Source organism: Oncorhynchus keta, unplaced genomic scaffold (assembly GCF_023373465.1).
Source record: "Oncorhynchus keta strain PuntledgeMale-10-30-2019 unplaced genomic scaffold, Oket_V2 Un_contig_26588_pilon_pilon, whole genome shotgun sequence".
Classification (NCBI taxonomy): domain Eukaryota; kingdom Metazoa; phylum Chordata; class Actinopteri; order Salmoniformes; family Salmonidae; genus Oncorhynchus; species Oncorhynchus keta.
The window spans coordinates 98,852-125,376 of record NW_026285052.1 but is presented as its reverse complement, the minus strand read 5'-3'; the positions used below and the strand labels follow the sequence as shown (position 1 = coordinate 125,376).

Below are 26,525 nucleotides of genomic sequence, written 5' to 3'. Positions count from 1 at the left end.
ACATGGGTTATTTATGTGGTGTGTTTTGTCTTGGTTTTTTTTGTAGGTTATGGGATTGTGGTGTAGTATAGTTGTCTAGAAAAGTCTATGGTTGCCTGGAGTGGTTCTCAGAGGCAGGTGTTTATCGTTGTCTCTGATTGGGAACCATATTTAGGCAGCCATATTCTTTGAGTGTTTCGTGGGTGATTGTTCCTGTCTCTGTGTTTGTTTGCACCAGATAGGGCTGTTTAGGTTTTTCACGGTTATTGTAGTGTATCATCTTTATTAAAGATGTATGAAGATAACCACGCTGCATTTTGGTCCTCCTCTCTTTCGACACAAGAAAACCTTAACAATACCAGTACGTCAGATTAGCTCAATTGCCAATTTCTCAACCTCTGAGTATTAAAGCAACACAACACTTTGATTGAATAACAGAAAAATTCTTGACAAATTTCTATGGATGAAATGTATCTAAATAACTGTTAAAAACATAAACAGCCCAAAACGTATATTTCTAATAATAAAATGTGACTATAAATGTGTGAAAATAACTGTTAAAAACATAAAATAACAGCCCAAAATGTATATTTCTAATAATAAAATGTGACTATAAATGTGTGAAAATGTTCTAATATATGTTATTTTGGGGGAAATAAAACCAATAACTTGTGTTACAAAAACGTAATTGAAGGAAAAGTCTTACTGCTTGACAGACAGCCTCTCTTTGCAATCATTACCGATGTAGGGTAAAAAAAAAAACACTGGCGCTTTTAAGACAAAGTACAGTAGGTTTGCACTTTTAGGGTTAAAATACAGGCTCCCAATCTCACACACAAACACACACGCTCCCTTGTACACACCACACACACACACACAGACACACACACGCACGCACGCACACACACACACACACACAGTCGTTTTGGTCCGATAGCTTACAGCCAGCTCTTTGCCCAGCATGGCGAGGGGATAGAGGTACATAGCGTGGTTCTGTCCTTGGATAATAGGAGACATTGCTTGGGTGTTTCAGGGCACTGGGGAGCTGTATAATGAGGTATGGAATATGGATGAGATGATGGCTGTGTTTCTGTGTGAATGTTTTGCTGTTGGCAAGGTTGTGGTAGTCTGGTAGTCAAAGCCAGATGCTGAGTAGACTATCGTCCCCCCGGAGAGAGAAGGACTGTACGTGTCTCTGTGTGGAAGTGTGTGTGTGTGTCTAAAATATAATCTAATCTCATATTTTTCCAAACCACAATGGAAGACCAGGGATGTCATGCAAGCTGGAATGAGCTCATGCCTCGTATGGTTTGATCCTATGGAATATGAGGGATTAACTCTCCCGACAAGTACAGCTTCGTATGGTTTGATCCATAAATCATATGGATTACATAGAATAACTCTCCCGACAAGTACAGCTTTGCAAAAAAACATACATCTATTGATCAATGACTTATTCAGACCTCATATATGCATTAAATCTATTTAGACAAGTTAAGTTAACAAGTGACCTGGATTTATTTAATCTATTGGCCCATTTAGATGTAATTAGAGTAGTCCATTTAGATTTTTGGAAAGGGCTTTTATTTTTGTACAAATGGTTTTGTGTACCTTTTTTTGTTCACAATGCCACCAGTGTTGCATAGACTGGAAATCCCCATATCATTTGGTACGGTATTTAAACTACAAGTGAGTTGAACTCAAAGTTAGTGGAACTGAAAATAAAAATAAAACTATGTGAAAAGTCATCAACATTTTTTTTAAAGTAGATTTAAAAAAAACATGTTTTTAATATCTGTGTTTTTGCATTTACATTGAGAGATTGATTGATAAGTGTATGCTACACAATGATAAATAACAATTTATTTATCATATACATACATACTAACTCAATCAAGATTTCTTTTGCACCCATTACTTGTCACGACTTCCGCCGAAGTTGGTTCCTCTCCTTGTTTGGGCGACGTTCGGCGGTCGGCGTCGCCGGTCTTCTAGCCATCATCGATCCACTTTTAATTTTCCATTTGTTTTGTCTGGTCTTCCCACACACCTGCTTTCAATTCCATCATTACATGTTGTGTATTTAACCCTCTGTTACCCCCATGTCCTTGTCCGGAATTGCTTATTGTAAGTGCTTGTGCACGTTATTCTGGTGTGCGAAGGGGTTTGTACCCATTGTATTGATTGTTCCTCTTTACGGTGATTTTTATTATTAACTTCTCTAGGGTAGGGGGCAGCATTTGGAATTTTGGATGAAAAGCTTGCCCAAATTAAACTGCCTTATAGTCAGGGCCAGAAGATAGGATATGCCTATAATTGGTAGATTAGGATAGAAAACACTCTAAACTGTTAAAATAGTGTCTGTGAGTATAACAGAACTGATATGGCAGGCGAAATCCTGAGAAAAATCCAGTCAGGAATTAGGATTTTTCTTTTTTTGTAGTTTTCTATTCAATGCCATTACAATATCTATTGACTTAGGATTCACATTGTTAGTTGCTATGCCTTCTAATAGATGTCAACAGTCTTTAGAAATTGTTTCAGGCTTGTATTCTGAAAAATGAGGGAGTAAGAGTAGTCTGAATGAGTGGACCCTAACATGTCACAGAGCTTTTTCATGAGGGCGACTGAGAGAGTAACTTTCTTATTTACCTTTTATACGTTATTGTCCGGTTGAAATATTATCGATTATTTAGGCTAAAATTATTTAGCAATTTAGGCTAAAATTTATATTATTGATTATTTAGGCTAAAAACAACCTGAGGATTGAATATAAACATTGTTTGACATGTTTCTATGAACTTTACGGATACAATTTGGATTTTTTTGTCTGCCTGTTGTGACTGCGATTGAGCCTGTGGATTACTGAAGAAAGGTTTTTGGATATAAAGAGAGACTTTATCGAACAAATGGGAAATTTATTGAATAAATTAATATCTTCTGAGTGCAACCATATGAAGATCATCAAAGGTAAATTACTAATTTTATCTCTATTTCTATCTTGTGTAACTCTTCTACTTGGCTGGTTACTGTTTGTAATGATTTGTCTGCTGGGCGATGTTCTCATATAATCGTAAGTTATGCTTTCGCTGTAAAGCATTTTTGAAATCTGACATTGTGGTTGGATTCACAAGAAGTTAATCTTTCAACCGCACGCGTCCCACGTACCCTAGAGAGGTTTAAACTATGTCGTTGAAACAGTTTTTGCTCTCCTGCACCTGACTTCTTTGCCGCCAGTACGCAACCTTTACAGAATTCCGGACCAAACTTATGGAGTCAGCAGGAGCAGGTACCCCGGGTATAGGGGTGGAGGAGCACATCTAGGTGCACGCAGCAATGCTCCACCATCTTGTCACCGCCATGGACCGCATTGTCCAGACAAAGGTAAACTGGGAGAGACAGGGAGTTCTACCAGCACCTCCACCAGCACAACCGTGGTCTCCACTACGCGACCCTCCTTCTCCTGGTCTCGGTGGGATTCATCTCTCCCTTCCCCAGGAATACGATGGGATGGCTGCGAACTGCCAGGAGATCCTGTTGCAGCTAGACATTTACCTGACAACCATCCACCCAGTTCCTTCGGTCTGTGAGAGAGTGTCTGCCCTCGTCTCGTGCCTCACAGGGAAAGCTCTGGAGTTGGTCAATGCCACGTGGAGAGAGGGAGATGCGATGTTGTACCAGTTTGAGGAGTTCACCCGCCGTTTCCGGGCAAACTTTGACCACCCACCTGAGGGTAGAGCGGCAGGTGAATGCCTCATCCATCTGAGGCAGGGGACAAGGAGCGCCCAGGAGTTCGCACTGGAATTTCGGACCCTGGCTGACGGCGCAAGATGAAAACGACAGGGCCCTGATCGACCATTACCTGTCCATCCGGCTGGATAACCTGCTGGCGACCCGCGGATTTTAAGATCGGGTCTGTTGGTTCCATCCCCCCGCACCCCCTCACAGGAGGAGGTTCCAGCTCGTGCACCATCTGTGGCTGCAGAGGTCACACTGCCGGTCGGTGCCGGGTTGGTTCCTCTGGGTATCAAGACAGCAGGGAGGGCTTTCTGGCGTCAACCCAGGGGAGTCGACACCATTCTTACCCAGAGCCCTCTGTTCCACATATGTTTTTGTATGTCACCTTTCCTGAGTTTTCCCCGCATTCCCAGCATAAGGCGCTTGTCAATTCAGGTGCGGCTGGGAATTTTATAGAATTTTTATCGTTCGCCCATGGTTTAAGGATCGCCACTGTTCCCGTGATTGTGCCTTTCCCCGTTGACGCCTTAGATGGTCAACCATTAGGGTCGGGGTTGATTAGGGAGGCCACCGCTCCTCTGGGCATGGTGACGCAGCGAGGTCAATGAGAGAATTAGTCTCTTCCTTATTGACTCTCCTGCCTCTTCCTTATTGACTCTCTTTCCAAAAATGATAGATATGATTCAGATCAGGACTCATAGAACGTCACTTTAGAATAGTCCATGTTTTGTTCTTATCCATCCTTGAGTGTTTTGGGTCATTATCCTGTTGGAGGACACATGACCTGGGCAGTACGTTTCACTCCAGAATGCCTTGATAGTCTTGAGATTTCATTGTGCCCTGGATAGATTCAAGGCACCCTGTGCCAGGTGCAGCAAAGCAGCCCCAGAATAGAACCGAGCCTCCTCCATGTTTCACTGTAGGTATGTTGTTCTCTTCTTTGAAAACTTGAAAATAAAATCTTTGTCTGTGAACATAGAGCAGATGTGACTTGCCAAAAAGTTCCAGTTTTGACTCATCTGTCCAAAGGACACTCTCCCAGAAGGATTGTCAATATGCGTTTATGCAAATTCCAGTTTGGCTTTTTATGTTTTCCTTTTGAAAGTTGTGTCATCCTGGGTCTTCTTCCATGGAGCGCACATTCACTCAAAAAGCGATGGATGGTGCGATCAGAAACTGACGTACCTTCACCTTGGGGTTCAGCTTGTATCTCTTTGGCAGTTAACCTTGGTTCTTTTTCTACCATTCACACTATCCTTCTTGTCACGTTCTGACCTTATTTCCTTTGTTATGTCTTTGTTTTAGTGTGGTCAGGGCGTGAGTTGGGTGGGTTGTCTATGTTCGTTTTTCTATAATTTGGGATTTCTGTGTTCGGACTAGTATGGTTCTCAATCAGAGGCAGCTGTTTATCGTTGTCTCTGATTGAGAATCATACAGGTAACCTGGTTTCACTTTTGAGTTGTGGGTGTTTGTCTTCCGTGTCAGTGCTTGTTGCCACAGGGGACAATTTACATTTATTGTTTTGTTCCAGTGTTCTGTTGCGTTTTGATTAAAACTTGTTATGGCTAGGAGTCCCTCGAAAGGAACACCCCCCATTCAGCTGAAAAGGTGGCGCGGGAAATATTTAACTTTCACACTTTAACAAGTCCAAACATCTTGTTAATCTACCCATTGTGTCCAATTTTTTTTATGTTTTACAGCGAAAACACAACATATATTTATGTTAGATCACCACCAAATCCAAAAACACACACAGCTATTTTTCACAGCCAAAGATAGTCAAAAAAGCAGAAATATAGATAAAGTTCATCACAAACCTTTGATTATCTCCATCAGATGACACTCATAGGACATCATGTTATACATGTATTGTGTGTTTTGTTCGATAATGTGCATATATATATATATATATATATATATATATATATATATATAAAGTTTACATTGGCGCGTTACGTGCAGTAATGTTTTGATTCCAAAACATCCGGTAATTTAGCAGAAATACTCACAATAAACATTGATAAAAGATGCAAGTGTTATTCACAGAATTAAAGATAAATGTATCCGCTATGCAACCGCTGTGTCAGATTTCAAAAAAACTTTACGGAAAAAGAATAATCTGAGAGCGGTGCTCAGAACCTAAATTAGCCAAAGAAATAGCCTCCATTTTGGCGTCAACAGAAGCTACAAAAAACACTATAAATATTCACTTACCTTTGAATATCTTCATCAGAAGGCAGTCCCAGGAATCCCACTCAGTAAAAGAGCTCCTATGAGCCCCTCCTTTATAGTAGAATCATACAACCAGAATCTAAAGATGGTGACACCTTGTGGAAGCCATAGGAAGTGCATGCACATCCATAACTAACATGGACTTCAAATGGCACTGTTTTGAAAATCGAGTTCTCGCTTCCTGTTTGGATTTCTTCAGGTTTTTGTCTGCCATATGAGTTCTGTTATACTCGCAGACATAATGCAAACAGTTTTAGAAACTTCAGGGTGTTTTCTATCCACCAGTAATAATAATATGCATATATTCCCATCTGAGACAGAGGAGGAGGCAGTTAAGTTTGGGCACGCAATTCATCCAAAGTGGAAATGCTGCCCCCTATCTCTAAAAGGTTTTAAACATTATGGACACTTACCACGCTGCGCATTGGTCCTCCGATCCTTCTCGCTACTCCTCCTCAGATAGAGAGAGAGAGTATGGGGAACACAATCACTATACTGAAAAATGTGGATCAATAGGGAATAAGACAAATAGACTATACTAAGATATTGTATGCCTCTGGCATTATATATACATATATAGAAATTAAATACAAATATCATAAATGAATATGCAATCATGTAAACAACTGGATTAGCAAGAGAAGCAAAAACTTATTTTACTTACTGATCTGGAGAAGTAACGTTACTATCTTCTCCTTCTCTCTTGCGAGCAGGACTCCTCGTGTCTCAATTTCTGCATTAATCTCATTCAAATGTGTATACTTGAAGTTCGATTTAGCATTTATACTCTTAGTAGACATGTTATACTTCTTACAGTTGCAGAAAACGTATTACTCATCAAGCTGTGCGTAATGTAAACTCTTCTTTCTTACGATTTTCAATGGACAATTAATCTTGTTGGGCTTAGTACAATGGCTTTTACTTATACAAAGGACTCATGCAAAGCCCTTTTGGCTATCTAGCTAGCTATATTTCAAAATGATAGGTGGTTGGACCAAGTACAGTCAACAAAGTGAACACCGCCCGTCTCATTGGTGCGTAATGATTTCTGTGGGCTTAAAGAGGTGTTGTGTAGCCAATACATAATGTAAAATGATGCAGGGCATTTTGGTTGCCTTCTAGGGTGTCTAAGGATTGCACAGAAACCAAACTTGACTGGGTGAAACAAGGTTTAGTGTTTATATTACATTGATTTTTTTGTTGCAAGTTGAAAGTGATGGAATTTATGAGAAATGCTGTATACCACATGGATCATGTTAGGATATAAAAATTGATTTTATTTAACAAAACTATGCTACATTTCATCTCTGGGACCCTGAGGATGACAGATCAGAGCAAGAATACTGAATGTAAGTACATTATTTACCTTCAGAGGTAAATGTATCAAACCAGTTGCCGTGATAAAAGTGTTTTGTTGTTGTGCATTCTCCTCAAACAATAGATATGGGTATTCCCACACTGTAATAGCTACTGTAAATTGAACAGTGCAGTTAGATTAACAAGAATTTAAGCTTCTGCCCATATAAGACATGTCTATGTCCTGGAAAGTTGGCTTTTGTTTCCAACATCATTCCTGTCACATTATCGCATATTGAGCAACAACTGTCCTGATTTCGGGACACCGATCCTTAATGCTTTTATTGTGGTCGTTGATACAAGATGAATGAAATCTAACTTTAGGCTACATGAAAACGAACAATCACATGTGCACACACACACATACACTATGAACGCAAGAACAAACACCCTCCTTCTCCCTCACACACCATGAGGTGTCAATGGCCCATGTCCATTGGCAAAAGCATGGCAAAAGTAACTCGACATACTGTGTCTCCATCTAATAGGGCTGATTGTGTACACACCTAACCCAGGCCAATTGCTTTCCTCTGGCAGCAGCTGCTAAACTGGAGAGAAATCCACATGCATATGAAATCCACATTTCCTTTTCCACCTCCCTCTCTTTATAGAGGCGGGTCATTTCCCAGGTCACTACTGAGAGAATGGATCAGGTGTCTTAACTCTGGGATACATTGCTGATGTCACAACCCAGGGATGTAAACTCTCTCTCTCTCTCGAGTAGCTTTATGGCTGCATCTAATAAGATCATGTCCAGTAAAAGTGCCTAAGAAAGAGCCAGTGACGGGTCACAGCAGGGTTAAAGTAATGAAACTAACTGAGTGGTATGCTGTTTCGCTAAAGTGCTTTCATTAAGTCAGTCTCTGGTGGCTCTATCAGCAAAGGACTGCAGTGTGGGTCACATAGTCTACTGTATTGTGGGACCATAGCTGACAGTTGTGCTCAGGGAGTTCTCTAGGCTGAGAAGTCTTAAGTCTGGAAAGCATTTCACATTAACAGTACAGTAGAAGGCAATACATGGATACAATTGTTTAGTTTTTTTTCTCTCCCCAGGGAATTGGTCCCAGATGTTTTAATGATCTATGAAGCTACAAGGAATCTGAGCACCATATTTAACTTCTTTCGGCTCATTGGGATGGCAGTGTCCCACCTCAACAACATCTGGTGAAATTGCAGAGCGCCAAATTCAAATGACAAAAATAGTAATAATAAACAATCATGAAAATACAAGTGTTATATATTGGTTAAAAGATTAACTTCTTGTTAACAAACAGAAGACACAACCGATGCCTTGTTTAAACTATGGATTCCAAGGTGTTTCATGTCACGGTTATTTGTTTCTCTTTATGTCATTTTTTTTTACAACAATTTACCAATTAGATGACTCCACATAGCTCAAGGAAATGTCCTTCAAATACGAGAGTCCGTATGCACACCTGCAATGATTAAAGAATAAAGCCCGCATTTATTAGAAAGAACACATTCACAAGTGTATTCCTCTACTATTTTATCTACAATACACCATAATGACAAGGCAAAAACACGTTTTTGTCATTTTTTTTGCGAGTGTATAAAAAAACAGAACTATCACTTATACATAAGTATTCAGATCCTTCACTCAGTACTTTGTTGAAGCACCTTCGGCAGCGATTACAGCGTCGAGTCTTGGGTATTATGCTACAAGCTTGACACACATGTATTTTGGGAAGTTTCTCACATTCTTCTCTGTAAATCCTCTCAAACTCTGTCACGGTGGATGGGGAGTCTCACTGCAGAGCTATTTTCAGGTCTCTCCAGAGATTGAATCTTGCCTATATATTCATATTCCATTAATTTACTTAGATTTGTGTGTTGTGGAATTGTTAGATTACATGTTAGATATTGCTGCACTGTCGGAACTAGAAGCACAAGCATTTCGCTACACTCACAATAACATCTGCTAACCATGTGTATGTGACCAATAAAATTTGATTTGAGTCGAGATGTTCGATCGGTTTAAGTCCGGACTCTGGCTGGGCCACTCAAGGATATTCAGACTTGTCCCGAAGCCACTACTGCATTGTCTTGGCTGTGTGCTTAGGGTCATTGTCCGGTTGCAAGGGGAAACTTCACCCCAGTCTGAGGTCCTAAGCACTCTGAGGCAGGTTTTCATCAAGGATCTCTCTGTACTTTACTCTGTACATCTTTCCCTTGATCCTGACTAGTCTCCCAGTCCCTGCCGCTGAAAAACATCCCCACAGCATGATGCTGCCACCACCATGCATCACTGTAGGGCAGTAGCGTGCCGTGGTTCTGGGGCCTGGACCTTCAGTGAAGTCCTACACAGTCCCACCCGAATTAATCCACCTCTTATTACCATCATTATGATGCCATGGCTCTAGACACTATACATGTAGACAGAAACGCAGTATAACCAGGAGTTGCGTCACCTTGAAATTGACATTTTTATTCAGAGAATTTGAGAATTTTTCATTGTGCAGCTTCGTTGCCCTGCGTGCTTGTTCGTTGAGCTGTAGATCCACTCGGGTGTCCCCAAAAGTTTTCAAAAGCACCATTGCTTGTAAGTGCCCAGCCGTACGTTGGTGTCTCGTTGCTGCCTTGGTTAGACAACTCAGGTTTGCAAAGCCAGTGTGGCTCCAAACACCAAATCGATCACTTGCAAATAATAGGCATTCCCAGCAGTACAGTTTGCAGTGCTTCTCGGAGCCTGTGAGTCATTCATAGTTGAAAGTGGCGAACGAACCCCTTTCCCGCCTGTGACAGGCTTTGTAGCGTCGGCGTCTACCTCTCCTGACAATGTCTAACTTTTCTTGAAAAGGCGTTATAGTTATATCCTCGACCAAATCGATATCTTCTCCTTCCGCCATTGTGGGAAGAAAAAACAGCTTAGTAGTATGCAAATTAATTTGTTGATCAATTTCAGTTTCCTAGTTCTGAGACCTGCCCATATAGGACCTGCCTCTCAATATTGGTAATCCAATCAAAAGACGTGCACGCACTACGCCTGCTAGCTGGCTCCTGTGTAACACTGGAGCCAGCCAGCAGGCTTACAATAGCCAACTCTAAAGCTGATTGGTTGACACTAAATTTTAATTCCCATTCACTTTAAGCTACAAGCGCCCGCACTGTTGATTCTGAAGGCCTGAGGGCAGATTTTAGACCCCTGGAAACACATGATGGCTAAATATGATTGGATAAAAGATCTAACATAAAGACCAGCCCTCCAAATCTGGAAGCAGTGCAACCAAGAGGAATGCTATGAAATGAAGAGTGTAACTCTTACTCTGGGGAATAATTTAATACATATTTTTGGGAAAATATATATTTTTTAAAATTATATTCTGATAATGTTTAGGCCAAGATTCCTCCAGACATGACAATTGGCATTCAGGCTAAAGAGTTCAATATTGGTTTCATCAGACCAGAGAATCTTGTTTCTCATGGTCTGAGAGTCTTTAGGTGCTGTTAGGCAAAATCCAAGCAGGCTGTCAAGTGTCTTTTACCGAGGAATGGCTTCAGTCTGGCCACTCTACCATAAAGGCCTGATTGGTGGTGCTGTAGAGATAGTTGTCCTTCTGGAATGTTCTCCCATCTCCACAGAGGAACTCTGGAGCTCTGTCAGAGTGACCATCAGGTTCTTGGTCACCTCCCTGGCCAAGGTTCTTCTTCCTCGATTGATCAGTTTGGCTGGGTGAACAGCTCTAGGAAGAGTCTTGGTGGTTCCAAACTTCTCCCATTTAAGAACGATGGAGGCCACTGTGCTCTTGGGGACATTCAATGGTGCAGAAATGTTTTAGTACCCTTCCCCAGGTCTGTGACTCGACACAATCCTGTCTCTGAGCTCTAAGAACAATTCTGTTGACCTCATGGCTTGGTTTTTGCTCTGACATGCACTGTCAACTGTGGGACATTATATAGACAGGTGTGTGCCTTTCCACCTTTTCCACAGGTGGACTCCAATCAAGTTGAAGAAACATCTCAAGGATGATCATGGGAAACAGGATGCATCTGAGCTCAATTTCGAGACTCTAGGCAAAGGGTCTGAATACTTATTATTATTATTATTATTATATACTTATGTAAATAAGGCATCTCTGTTTTCTATATTTAATTAAATTTGCAAACATCTCTAAAAACCTGTTTTCACTTTGTCATTATGGGGTTTTGTGAGTAGCTTAATGAGGGAAAATGAATTTTATCCATTTTTAGATAAGCCTGTAATGTAACAAAATGAAAGGGTCTGAATACTTTCCAAATGCATTGTACCTTTAATCTACGATCTCAGAAGCAGCAGAGACATGAAAATTAATTAGTGAGTTACTGTCACGCCCTGACCTGAGATATCTCTGTTTCTTTATATTTTGGTTAGGTCAGGGTATGACTAGGGTGGGTACGCTAGTTTTTGTATTGTCTAGGGGTTTTGTAATTGTCTAGTGTTTTGTATGTCAAATCAAATCAAATGTATTTATATAGCCCTTCGTACATCAGCTGATATCTCAAAGTGCTGTACAGAAACCCAGCCTAAAACCCCAAACAGCAAGTAATGCAGGTGTAGAAGCACGGTGGCTAGGAAAAACTCCCTAGAAGGCCAAAACCTAGGAAGAAACCTAGAGAGGAACCAGGCTATGTGGGGTGGCCAGTCCTCTTCTGGCTGTGCCGGGTGGAGATTATAACAGAACATGGCCAAGATGTTCAAATGTTCATAAATGACCACCATGGTCGAATAATAATAAGGCAGAACAGTTGAAACTGGAGCAGTAGCACGGCCAGGTGGACTGGGGGCAGCAAGGAGTCATCATGTCAGGTAGCCCTGGGGCATGGTCCTAGGGCTCAGGTCCTCCGAGAGAGAGAAAGAAAGAGAGAAGGGGAGAATTAGAGAACGCACACTTAGATTCACACAGGACACCGAATAGGACAGGAGAAGTACTTCAGATATAACAAACTGACCCTAGCCCCCCGACACATAAACTACTGCAGCATAAATACTGGAGGCTGAGACAGGAGGGGTCAGGAGACACTGTGGCCCCATCCGAGGACACCTCCGGACAGGGCCAAACAGGAAGGATATAACCCCACCCACTTTGCCAAAGCACAGCCCCTACACCACTAGAGGGATATCTTCAACCACCAACTTACCATCCTGAGACAAGGCTGAGTATAGCCCACAAAGATCTCCGCCACGGCACAACCCAAGGGGGTGGCGCCAACCCAGACAGGATGACCACATCAGTGAATCAACCCATTCAGGTGACGCACCCCTTCCAGGGACAGCATGAGAGAGCCCTAGTAAGCCAGTGACTCAGCCCCTGTAATAGGGTTAGAGGCAGAGAATCCCAGTGGAAAGAGGGGAACCGGCCAGGCAGAGACAGCAAGGGCGGTTCGTTGCTCCAGAGCCTTTCCGTTCACCTTCCCGCTCCTGGGCCAGACTACACTCAATCATATGACCCACTGAAGAGATGAGTCTTCAGTAAAGACTTAAAGGTTGAGACCGAGTTTGCGTCTCTGACATGGGTAGGTAGACCGTTCCATAAAAATGGAGCTCTATAGGAGAAAGCCCTGCCTCCAGCTGTTTGCTTAGAGATTCTAGGGACAATTAGGAGGCCTGCGTCTTGTGACCGTAGCGTACGTGTAGGTATGTACGGCAGGACCAAATCAGAGTGATAGGAAGGAACAAGCCCATGTAATGCTTTGTAGGTTAGCAGTAAAACCTCGAAATCAGCCCTTGCTTTGACAGGAAGCCAGTGTAGAGAGGCTAGCACTGGAGTAATATGATCACATTTTTTGGTTCTCGTCAGGATTCTAGCAGCCGTATTTAGCACTAACTGAAGTTTATTTAGTGCTTTATCCGGGTAGCCGGAAAGTAGAGCATTGCAGTAGTCTAACCTAGAAGTGACAAAAGCATGGATTAATTTTTCTGCATCATTTTTGGACAGAAAGTTTCTGATTTTTGCAATGTTACGTAGATGGAAAAAAGATGTCCTTGAAATGGTCTTGATATGTTCTTCAAAAGAGAGATCAGGGTCCAGAGTAACGCCTAGGTCCTTCACAGTTTTATTTGAGACGACTGTACAACCATTAAGATTTTATTTTTTATTTGATTTGTATGTTTATGGTGGCCTGATATGGTTCCCAATCAGAGGCAGCTGTTTATCGTTGTCTCTGATTGGGGATCATACCCTGCTCAAAAAAATTAAGGGAACACTAAAATAACACATCCTAGATCCGAAAGAATGAAATATTCTTATTAAATACTTTTTTCTTTACATAGTTGAATGTGCTGACAACAAAATCACACAAAAATGATCAATGGAAATCAAATGTATAAACCCATGGAGGTCTGGATTTGGAGTCACACTCTAAATTAAAGTGGAAAACCACACTACATGCTGATCCAACTTTGATGTAATGTCCTTAAAACAAGTCAAAATGAGGCTCAGTAGTGTGTGTGGCCTCCGCGTGCCTGTATGACCTCCCTACAACGCCTGGGCATGCTCCTGACGAGGTGGCTGATGGTCTCCTGAGGGATCTCCTCCCAGACCTGGACTAAAGCATCCGCCAACTCCTGGACAGTCTGTGGTGCAACGTGGCGTTGGTGGATGGAGCGAGACATGATGTCCCAGATGTGCTCAATTGGATTCAGGTCTAGGGAATGGGCGGGCCAGTTCATAGCATCAATGCCTTCCTCTTGCAGGAACTGCTGACACACTCCAGCCACATGAGGTTTAGCATTGTCTTGCATTAGAAGGAACCCAGGGCCAACCGCACCAGCATATGGGGTCTGAGGATATCATCTCGGTACCTAATGGCAGTCAGGCTACTTCTGGCGAGCACATGGAGGGCTGTGCGGCCCCCCAAAGAAATGCCACCCTACACCATGACTGACCCACTGCCAAACCGGTCATGCTGGAGGATGTTGCAGGCAGCAGAACGTTCTCCACGGCGTCTCCAGACTCTGTTACATGTGCTCAGTGTGAACCTGCATTCATCTGTGAAGCGCACAGGGCGCCAGTGGCGAATTTGCCAATCTTGGTGTTCTCTGGCAAATGCCAAACGTCCTGCACGGTGTTGGGCTGTAAGCACAACCCCCACCTGTGGACGTCTGGCCCTCATACCACCCTCATGGAGTCTGTTTCTGACCGTTTGAGCAGACACATGCACATTTGTGGCCTGCTGGAGGTCATTTTGCAGGGCTCTGGCAGTGCTCCTCCTGCTCCTCCTTGCACAAAGGTGGAGGTAGTGGTCCTGCTGCTGAGATTTTGCCCTCCTACGGCCTCCTCCACGTCTCCTGATGTACTGGCCTGTCTCCTGGTAGCGCCTCCACGCTCTGGACACTACGCTGACAGACACAGTAAACCTTCTTGCCACAGCTCGCATTGATGATCCATCCTGGATGAGCTGCACTACCTGAGCCACTTGTGTGGGTTGTAGACTCTGTCTCATGCTACCACTAGAGTGAAAGCACCGCCAGCATTCAAAAGTGACCAAAACATCAGCCAGGAAGCATATGAACTGAGAAGTGGTCTGTGGTCACCACCTGCAGAACCACTCCTTTATTGGGGGTGTCTTGCTAATTGCCTATAATTTCCACCTGTTGTCTATTCCATTTGCACAACAGCATGTGAAATGTATTGTCAATCAGTGTTGATTTCTAAGTGGACAGTTTGATTTCACAGAAGTGTGATTGACTTGGAGTTACATTGTGTTGTTTAAGTGTTCCCTTTATTTTTTTGAGCAGTGTATTTAGGTAGCCATTTCCCTTTGGTGTTTGTGGGATCTTATTCTATGTTTAGTTGCCTGTCTGCACTTTTCGTATAGCTTCACGTTTCGTTCATTTTGTTGTTTTTCTAGTTTGTTCAGTGTTCTTTCTTTAATAAAAGAAGAAGGTACGCATACAACGCTGCACCTTGGTCTCCTTCCTATAACGAATGTGATATTTGCAGACAGCTAGTTACCATGCATAGTTCCCAACTGTGGAGGCTACACACTGGGCAACTCGGGTCCTAAAAACAATTTATGCAAATAAAATACAAATCTTGTCACATGCTTCATAAACAATAGGTGTAGATTAACAGCACCGAGTTGATATGCAGGGATACAAAGCAATTGAGGTAGATATGTACATATAACTAGGGGTAAAGTGACCAGGCAACAGGATATATAATAAACAGTAGCAGCAACGTATGTGATGAGTCAAAAGAGTTAGTGCAAAAAGTCAATGCAGATAGTCCGGGTAGCCATTTGATTAACTATTTAGCAGTAAAATCTGTTCAGGATCCTGTTGGATCCAGACTTGGTGCATCGGTATCGCTTGCCGTGTTGGTTCAGAGAGAACAGTCTATGACTTGGGTGGCTGTAATCTTTGACAATTTCTACGTCCTTCCTCTTACACCGCCTGGTATAGAGATCCTGGATGGCAGGGAGTTCGACCCCAGTGATGTATTCGGCCGTACGCACTATACTCTGTAGCGCCATGCCATCGGAGGCCGAGCAGTTGCCATAGCATAGCAGTGATGCAGCCAGTCAAGATGCTCTCAATGAAGCAGCTGTAGACCTTTTTGAGGATCTGAAGGCCCATGACAAATCTTTTCAAGCACCTGAGGGGAACAAGCATTGTTTTGCCCTCTTCACGACTGTGTTAGTGCGTTTGGACCATGATAGTTCCTTAGCGATGTGGATACCGAGGAACTTGCAGTTCTCAAACCGTTGATGTGAATGGGGATGTTTTCTGTAGTCCACGATTAGCTCTTTTGTCTTGCTCACATTAAGGGAGAGGTTGTTATCAAGCACCACACTGCTATTGTGTTGAATGCTGACTTATAGTCTACGAACAGCATTCTCACATAGATGTTCCTTTTGTCCAAGTGGAACAGGACAGTGTGGAGTGCAATAGATATTGTGTCATCTGTGGATCTGTTTGGTCGGTATGCGAATTGTGAAGATACTTGCCGCGTTGTTCAGTTTGCAAGCCCTGCCACATCCGACAAGCATCAGAGCGAGTTTGGTAGGATTTGAGCTTTGTCCTGTATTGAAGCTTTGCCTGTTTGATGGTTCGTCGGAGGGTGTAGTCGGATTTCTTATAAACGTTCAGATTTGTTTTTCTGCATTAAAATCAACGGCCGCTAGGAGCAGCGCCTCTGGATGAATGCTTATAGATCGTTGATTGGGGTGTTAGTGCCAGAATACATTTTTGTGGTGGTAAATAGACAGCTACGAAAAATAGAGATGAAAACTCTCATGGTAAATAGTAAACAGTATTATCTAACAGCTTATCATTAGGTATTCTAACTTAGACGAGCAGAACTTTGAGACTTCCCTAATATAAGAGATCGCCCACCAGTCTTTGTTGACAAAGAAACACTCCCCACCCCCACGGATCTTACCGGACGATGCTGTTCTTTCCTGCTTATACATGGACAACCCAGCTAACTGTACATGATCCATGTCCTTGTTCAACCATGTCTCCATATAATATATATACTTTATAGATATAATGTATAATACAGTTCTTTATGTCATGAAAAACAATATCGGATTTTTGATTTAGCGGTCACCAAAATGTCTTTCAACCATTTAAAAGCACAGCAAAATTCAAATGGGAAAACAAATAAATAACATGTCTACATATACCACATGAATCTGTTGATCAGTTCCATCATTCATTGAATCAGATGGCTCATTCATCACAAAACCCACTGGCACGATAAGCAAATTCAAGCATGACATGCCAGCAACAAACGCTGACAATACACATCCAACAACACATCCACATCCTGATCTAATTATGAAAGACAAGCATTGTAATTTTGAATTCAGTGAAGTGAGTGAGTAAAAGGTGAAAAAAATATTGAAATGAATGATAAAAAAGATTGTGGGGGCTGTTTTGTTAGACTTCAGTGTGGCTTTGACATGATTGATGATAGTCTGCTGCTGGAAAAATCTAGGTGTTATGGCTTTGTACCCCCTGCTATATTGTGGATAAAGAGTTACCTGTCTAACAGAACACAGAGGGTGTTTAATGGAAGCCTCTCCAACATATTCCAGGTGGATTCAGGAATTCCCCAGGACAGCTGTCTTGGCCACTTATTTTTTTCAATCTTTACTAATGACATGCCACTGGCTTTGAGTAAAGCCAATGTGTCAAATCAAATCAATTCAAATTGTATTAGTCACATGCGCCGAATACAACAGGAACTCACTGCAGCCCTTTCATATTACATTGCAAAGGACATGATGCCATTTCATATTGATGTCTTACAGTGAAATGCTTACTTTCGAGCCCCTAACTGATGGTGCAGTTAAAAAAAATACAGATAAGAATAAGAGATAAAAGTAACAAGTAATTAAAGAGCAGCAATAAAAATAACAATTTATATAGGGGGGTGCCGGTACAGAGTCAATGTGCAGGGGCACCGGTTAGTTGAGGTAGTATGTACATGTAGGTAGGTACTTAAAGTGACTGGATAGATGACAACAGAGAGTGGCAGTGGTGTGGCGAAGGGGGGGAGGCAATGCGAATAGTCTGGGTAGCCATTTGACGAGATGTTCAGGAGTCTTATGGCTTGGGGGTAGAAGCTGTTTAGAAGCCTCTTGGACCAAGACTTGGCGCTCCGGTACCACTTGCCGTGTGTTATTAGGGAGAACAGTCTGTGACTTGGATGGCTGGAGTCTTTGACAATTTTTAGGGCCTTCCTCTGACACCGCCTGGTATAGAGGTACTGGATGGCAGGAATCTTAGCCATCTTAGGATGGCTAATCATCTTAGGATGATCAGTGAGATACACCTGCTGGAGCGCGTGCTACGGGTGGGTGTTGCCATCGTGCCCAGTGAACTGAGATAAGGCGGAGCTTTAGCTAGCATGGACTTGTAGATGACCTGGAGCCAGTGGGTCTGGTGCCGAATATGTAGCGAGGGCCAGCCGACGAGAGCATACAGGTCGCAGTGGTGGGTGGTATAAGGTGCTTTTAGTAACAAAACGGATGGCACTGTGATAAACTGCATCCAGTTTGCTGAGTAGAGTATTGGAAGCTATTTTGTAGATGACATCGCCGAAGTCGAGGATCGGTAGGATAGTCAGTTTTACTAGGGTAACTTTGGCGGCGTGAGTGAAGGAGGCTTTGTTGCGGAATAGAAAGACGATTCTAGATTTGATTTTAGATTGGAGATGTTTGATATGAGTCTGGAAGGAGAGTTTACAGTCTAGCCAGACACCTAGGTACTTATAGATGTCCACATATTCTAGGTCGGAACCATCCAGGGTGGTGATGCTAGTCGGCCGTACAGGTGCAGGCAGCGAACGATTGAAAAGCATGCATTTGGTTTTACTAGCGTTTAAGAGCAGTTGGAGGCCACGGAAGAAGTGTTGTATGGCATTGAAGCTCGTTTGGAGGTTAGATAGCACAGTGTCCAAGGACGGGCCGGAAGTATACAGAATGGTGTCGTCTGCGTAAGGGTGGATCAGGGAATCGCCCGCAGCAAGAGCAACATCATTGATATATACAGAGAAAAGAGTCGGCCCGAGAATTGAACCCTGTGGCACCCCCATAGAGACTGCCAGAGGACCGGACAGCATGCCCTCCGATTTTGACACACTGAACTCTGTCTGCAGAGTAGTTGGTGAACCAGGCAAGGCAGTCATCAGAAAAACCGAGGCTACTGAGTCTGCCAATAAAAATATGGTGATTGACAGAGTCGAAAGCCTTGGCAAGGTCGATGAAGACGGCTGCACAGTACTGTCTTTTATTGATGGCGGTTATGCTATCGTTTAGTACCTTGAGCGTGGCTGAGGTGCACCCGTGACCGGCTCGGAAACCAGATTGCATAGCGGAGAAGGTTTGGTGGGATTCGAGATGGTCAGTGACCTGTTTGTTGACTTGGCTTTCGAAGACCTTAGATAGGCCGGGCAGGATGGATATAGGTCTGTAACAGTTTGGGTCCAGGGTGTCTCCCCCTTTGAAGAGGGAGATGACTGCAGCAGCTTTCCAATCCTTGGGGATCTCAGATGATATGAAGGAGAGGTTGAACAGGCTGGTAATAGGGGTTGCGACAATGGCGGCGGATAGTTTCATGGCTACAGACATGAGTGCTGCAGGTCAGTTGACATTTAGGCAGGTTAGGTTTGTGTTCTTGGGCACAGGCACGGTGGTGGTCTGCTTAAAACATGTTGGTATTACAGACATGGACAGGGAGAGGTTGAAAATGTCAGTGAAGACACTTGCTAGTTGGTCAGCGCTTGCTCACAGTACATGTCCTGGTAATCCGTCTGGCCTTGAGGCCTTGTGAATGTTGACCTGTCTAAAGTTCTTACTCACATCAGCTGCGGAGAGTGTGATCACACAGTCTCATGGTACAGCTGGTGCTCTCATGCCTGTTTCAGTGTTATTTGCCTCAAAACGAGCATAGAAGTAGTTTAGCTCGTCCAGTAGGCTCGTGTCACTGGGCAGCTCTTGGCTGTGCTTCCCTTTATAGTCTGTAATAGTTTGCAAGCCCTGCCACATCCCACGAGCGTCAGAGCTGATGTAGTACGACTCAATCTTAGTCCTGTATTGATGCTTTGCCTGTGTGATGGTTCATGAAAGGGCATGGCGGGATTTCTTTTAAGCTCCCGGTTAGAGTCCCGCTCCTTGAAAGCAGCAGCTGTAGCCTTTATCTCAGTGCGGATGCTGCCTGTAATCCATGTCTTCTGGTTGGGGTATGTACGTACGGTCACTGTGGGGATGACATCATCGATGCACTTATTGATGAAGCCAATGCCTGATGTGGTGTACTCCTCAATGCCATCGGAGGAATCCCGGAACATTTTGCACGCCCAATTTTTCAGTTTTTGATTTGTTAAAAAAGTTTGAAATATCCAATAAATGTCGTTCCACTTCATGATTGTGTCCCACTTGTTGTTGATTCTTCACAAAAAAATACAGTTTTATATCTTTATTTTTGAAGCCTGAAATGTGGCAAAAGGTCGCAAAGTTCAAGAGGGCCGAATAATTTCGCAAGGCACTGTATGTGGTAGTGGAGCAGGGCACACACTTAGTGTGTTGTGAAATTTGTTGTAAACGTATTGCAAAGATTTTTAAATTGTGTAACTGCCTTAATTTTGACAGACCCCAGGAATAGTAGCTGATGCCAAGGGGATCCATAATAAATACAACATGATTACTTTTCAGGTGAGACCCAGATGTAGACAACATCGAATTAACAACAGTTTATTAAAAGGCTAGGCATCCCGTCAGCGGGACAAATTCCGGGGAAACTGGAGGGTGCGCAATTTAAATAAATAATCATACATTTTGGGGATATTAAACATTTATGAACATACAAGTGTCTTATATCGATTAAAATATTAAATTCTTAATCTAATTAATAATAATAGTCCAATTTACAGTAGGCTTTACAGTGAAAGCATGCCATGCGGTTGTTTGAGGACGGCGCCCCACATCAAAATATTTTTCCTCCAGCACAGGTTTCATAAATTCACAAATAGCGATGAAATATTCACTTACTTTTTGAAAATCATTGTCTGATTTGTCATCCAACGGGTCCCAGCTATAACATGTAGTGTAGTTTTGTTAGATAAAATCCTTATTTTTATCCCAAAAAATCTGTTGAGTTGGCGCCATCGAATTGAGTAATCCACTCTTTTAACAAATCTTCCCCTAAACTTTGTTTCAACAAGTCAAAATGTTTCTATGTAATCCTCAGATACCCTAAAATGTAATTAAACTATAATATTTCATACGGAAAATAAGTATGTTCAATAGAAAAATGATATTAGCAGGTGCGTGTCCTCTTCCTCGCTCTTGCATACACAAATTTCCAAGTCTGTGTCCCTGTGGTAAAAATCATTATTCTTACTCGTTTTGGAATAAACAAGCCTGATACCTTGAATTTTGAGTGCTGACACCCAGTGGAAGCCATAGGGAATGCATCCTGAGAGCTAGATTTCAGAATTCCCGTAATCTCTCCATTGAAAGAGCATAGGCTCTCAAAAAAAAAAAAAATTCAGGTTGGTTTTTTTTTTTAATGGGGAAGATAGCCAACACCTTGAGGGGGGTGGAGACAATCAAAAAGACACATGAAACAGATGATTTTGTGACAGTACCCCCCTCTAGGGGGCGCTACCTGGCGTCCTTCCTGGGCGCATACCTGGTTGACCGGGGTGCCGGCATTGGAAATCCGCCATGAGGCCTGGGTCCAGGATGTCCCTGGCAGGGACCCAGTACCTCTCCTCTGGGACATAGGACATAACCCTCCCAGTCAACCAGGCACTGGAACCCCCTGCCCCGATGTCAAACCTTCAAGAGAAGATAACAGGAGACAAAGGGCTGGAAACAGGAGGCAAAGGGGTGTGAGACATGGGTTTAACTCTGAACACATGAACGGTAGGATGTATACGAAGGGTACGGGGCATCAGAAGATGAACAGCAGAGGCGCTAATGATGTTGGAATTTGGGAAAGGGCCGATAAACCAGGGGGAGAGTTTACGGGATTGCACCCGGAGAGGAAGATCCCAGGTGGATAGCCATACCTTCTGCCTGAGACGATACAGGGTAGCCGGCATCCAATGGCAATCCACTTGACATTGATACCTGGAGGTGGTCTTTAGAAGGGCCAACCAGGCTCTCCTCCAGTGGCAGACAAACATCTGGGCTGTAGCCAACGTTTTCTTCATGCTCGGGGAAGAGCTGGGGCTGATACCCTAGGGAACACTAAAATGGCGATAGGGAAGTGTGTTGCGGGCGTATTCCACCCACACAAGCTGCTGGCTCCAGGTGGTGGATTTTACGGAGACCAAGCAGCGCAGAGTAGTCTCGAGGTCCTGGATGCTCACAACAACTGGCCATTGGACTGGGGGTGGAACCCAGAGGACAGGCCGGCCGGTGCCAAATGAGGGTGCAGTATGCCTTCCAAAACTGGGATGAGAACTGAGTAAGACGTGCTCCGGATCTGGAAGACGTGCTGCACCAGGAGCTGGGGAGTCTCCTTCACCGAGTGTAGTTTGGGGAGAGGAATGAAGTGGGTGACTTTGGAAAACCGGTCGACCACAGTCAGGATGGCAGTGTTTCCCTCAAAAGGGACCCATGATGAAATCCAGGGAGATGTCGGAAAAGGGACAGTGAGGGACAGGCAGTGGTTGAAGAAGACCAGCCGGAGCTAGCAACGAGTCATGTTCTGAGCACAGACCATGCAGGCGGCGACACGCAGCGATATCAGGAACCATAGTAGGCCACCAAAAGCATTGTCGCATGAAGGCCAGGGCAGGCTAGCCTGGACAAATGGGCCCACTACAGGACTGAGGACAGCGTCAGGCACAAACATCCTGTTATCTGGGGCCCCCCCAGGGTTCAGCTGGGACTGCTGCGCCTCCCAGACCTGTTTCCCTATACCCCAGCTGAGTGCCATCACCAGGCAAGCAGTGGGAGGATGGTCTCGGGCTACGGGGTAGTAACCGTGGGGCTATAGCGGCGAGACAGGGAATCCGGCTTGACGTTCTTGGACACCCGGCCAGGTTCCGTCCATTCCAGCCAGTGCCTCCATTCCTCCAATGGCATCTTCACCGCTAGAAGCTCTCAATTCTACACTTCTACAACCAAAGTTGCGCCCCTGCTCTAAATAGACAAGGAATACATCAAATAACATGTAAGACACTCATACACTTATCCATACACACCCTTATGCACTCACACATACACTGCTGACAAATGCATACATTCCATATATAACCTCGTTGTATCTCACCTATTTAATGTTGTTACATGTATACAATGATCTCACTGTACGTCTTCTTTTTGATGTTATGTTTACTTATCAAAATGCTTTTTAGATCATCACAATATTATTAATAATAGATCATTTAATTTATTATATTTCTATTCATAAAGAAATATACAGTACCAGTCAAAAGTTTGGACACACCTTCTCATTCAAGCGTTTTTCTTTATGTTTACTATTTTCTACATTGTAGAATAATAGTGAAGACATCAAATTCTATGAAATAGCACATATGGAATCATGTAGTAACCAAAAAAGGGTTAAACAAATCAAAACATATTTTATATTTCAAATTCTTCAAAGTAGCCACCCTTTGCCTTGATGACAGCTTAGCACACTCTTGGCATTCTCTCAACCAGTTTCATGAGTTGGTCACCTGGAATGCATTTCAATTAACAGGTGTGGCATGTTAAAAGTTAATTTGTGGAATTTATTTCCTTCTTAATGTGTTTGAGCCAATCAGTTGTGTTGTGACAAGGTAGGGATGGCATACAGAAAATTGCCCTGTTTAGTAAAATATAAAGTCCATATTATGACAAGAACAGCTCAAATAAGCATAGAGAAACAGCAATTCCATTATTACTTTAAAATACATAAATGTCAGTCAATGTGGAAAGTGCAGTAGCATAAACCATCAAGCGTTGTGATGAAACTGGCTCTCATGAGGACCGCCACATGAAAGGAAGACCCAGAGTTACCTCTGCTGCAGAGGATAAGTTCATTAGAGATAACTGCACCTCAGATTACAGGCCAAATAAATGCTTCACAGAGTTCAAATAGCAGACACATCTCAACATCAACTGTTCAGAGGAGACTGTGTGAATCTGGCCTTCATGGTTGAATTGCTGCAAAGAAACCACTACTAAAGGACAACAATGACGAGAAGAGACTTTCTTGGGCCAAGAAACACGAGCAATGGGCATTAGACCGGTGGAAATCTGTCCTTTGGTCTGATGAGGTACATTTTTATATTTTTGGTTCCAACCGCTGTGTCTTTGTGAGATGCAAAATGGGTGAACGGATGATCTCTGCATGTGTGGTTCCCACCGTGAAGCATGGAGCAGGAGGTGTGATGGAGAGGGGTTGCTTTGCTGGTGACACTGTCAATGATTAATTTAGATTTCAAGGCGCTCTTAACCAGCATGGCTACCACAGCATTCTGCAGCGATACACCATCCATCCCATCTGGTTTGCTTGGTGGGAATATCATTTGATTTTTAACAGGATAATAACCCAACACACCTCCAGGCTGTAAGAGCCATTTGACCAAGAAGGAGAGAGATGGAGTGCTCCATCAGATGCCCTAGCCTCCACAATAAAAATACATTTAAAAAAGTAACCTTTATTTAACTAGGCAGTCACCCGACCTAAACCCAATTGAGATGGTTTGGGATAAGTTGGACTGCAGAGTGAATGAAAAGCAGCCAACAAGTGCTCAGCATATGTGGGAACTCCTACAAGACAGTAGGAAAAGCATTCCTCATGAAGCTGGTTGAGAGAATGCCAAGAGTATGTAAAGCTGTCATCAAGGCAAGTGTCACACCCTGATCTGTTTCACCTGTCCTTGTGCTTGTCTCCACCCCCCTCTAGGTGTCGCCCATCTCCTACTTATCTCCTGGGTATTTATACCTGTTTTTCTGTCTGTCTGTCCCACTTCGTCTTGTTTGTTCAAGTCTACCAGCGGTTTGTCTCAGCTGCTGCTTTTCCCCAGTCTCTCTTTTTCTCTCCCTCCTGGTTTTGACCCTTGCCTGTACTTACTCCGCGCCTGCCTGCCGTCCTGTACCTTGGCCCCACTACTCTGGATTATCGACCCCTGCCTGACTTGACCTGTCGTTTGCCTGCCCTTGTTGTTGCAATAAACATTGTTACTTCAACACAGTCTGCACTTGGGTCTTACCTGAAACCTGATACAAAGATTGGCTACTTTGAAGAATCTCAAATATAAAATATATTTTGATTTGTTTAACACTATTTTGGTTATTACATGATTCCATATCTGTTATTTCATAGTTTTGATGTCTTCAATATTGTTCACAATGTACAAAAATGGAAAAGGAAAAACCCTTGAATGAGTAGGTGTGTCCAAAATTTGGACTGGTACTATATATATATATATATATATATATATATATAGACTGGACTGGTACTATATATATATATATATATATATACAGTAAAAAATTAACAATACAATTGGTGATTAGAGAAAGGGGAATATATATATATATATTATATATTCCCCTTTCTCTAATCACCAATTGGTAAATTTTTTACTGTTATTGTTGATGTCATATAGCTTTAGCAACAGTGGCCTTGCCATTCATGCTAATAAATCTTATCTGAATTTGAGAGAAAGTATGGGGTTGTTCCTCTGTGTCTGGGCTGGGTAGCATTTCAGGGCAGGGCTAAGGATAGGGGTAGGGCCTGGGGAGGGACAGGGGATATACAAATGGCTACTGCCTGTCAGCCGGCCCCCTCATAGTCAGTAGTAGAGCACGCTGCTCCACACACACACCCTCGTACACACACAGAGCACAGAAGACGGAAGAAGCTGAGTCAGAAACGTCCACCCTTTCACACACACACACACACACTTGCATGTGTATATGGATATGTGGCATTCCTAGACACCATCTCTATCTCTATCTCTCTCTCTCTCTCCTTTACTTTACCTTTGGTTGTGCTCTCTCCCTCCCTCTTTCCCTCTTCCCTTCTCCTTCTCTAGTTTTCCTTCTGCTCTGCCTGTCGCTGGCAGTTGCCTGAGAGAGTGTGTGTTGAAGAAAACAGAAGAGAAGAGGTGCAGGACGGGTCAGGATGCTGTGGACTCTGCAGATGTATGCGTCTACAGGTTTCCCTCAGGGCTGACTGAAGACAAGACAAAAACACTCGAGGCACCAGGATCCTAACACACAGCTTGTCTGTTTTTTTCTCCTTTGGTTCTCAACCTGTCCATCAGTTGTTCATCTTTGTCCTCCTTTTTGGTGCTTTTCCACGGGTTATTTTGGAAGCCACCCAGAAGAGAAAATGAGGTCCAGGTTGCCTCAAGCCGCTTTGCAGCCCTTTTTTCTAGGACTGTTGCTGTCACTGGTGGACGCCAAAGGAACCTTCTATGGAACAGGCCATGGGAACCCGCTCTATGGAGGAGGCCATGGGAACCCGCTCTATGGAGGAGGCCATGGCAACAGATACAACCTGTACAAGTCTGGAGCCAACTCACACTACAGCCCGGGCAAACCCTTGGGCCGTCACAAGTAAGTGCACCTCCTGAAACTGTCTCTAGCCTCACCTGTACAACGAATACTTTGGTATTGACTTGGATTCATACAGCACCTCGCCAAGTGCTCAAAGTGATTTACATGGCAATAGGGATTTCCATTGATTTCCATCTTATCCAAAGTCATTTACAATACTACAGGGGATCAAATGTTTTTATTGTTAACGTTTAGACAAGTAC

At 43.2% G+C, this 26,525-nt stretch overlaps 1 protein-coding gene across 5 annotated transcripts in view; it reads left to right on the top strand.

Annotated features, from left to right (window-relative positions):
* Positions 1–910: 910 nt before the first annotated feature.
* LOC118394880 (EMILIN-3-like) overlaps positions 911–26,525 on the top strand; it is a 69,723-nt gene continuing 44,108 nt past the window's right edge. For 3 of the 5 annotated variants that reach the window (XM_052506525.1, XM_035788494.2, XM_052506524.1), the window contains exon 1: positions 25,571–26,322. In XM_052506525.1, coding sequence (XP_052362485.1) covers positions 26,096–26,322 — 227 coding nt within the window. In that variant the 5' untranslated portion in view covers positions 25,571–26,095. Of the gene's footprint in view, positions 1,037–25,570; positions 26,323–26,525 lie in introns of those variants that run through there. The other 2 variants (XM_035788492.1, XM_052506526.1) reach the window with 2 other exon arrangements.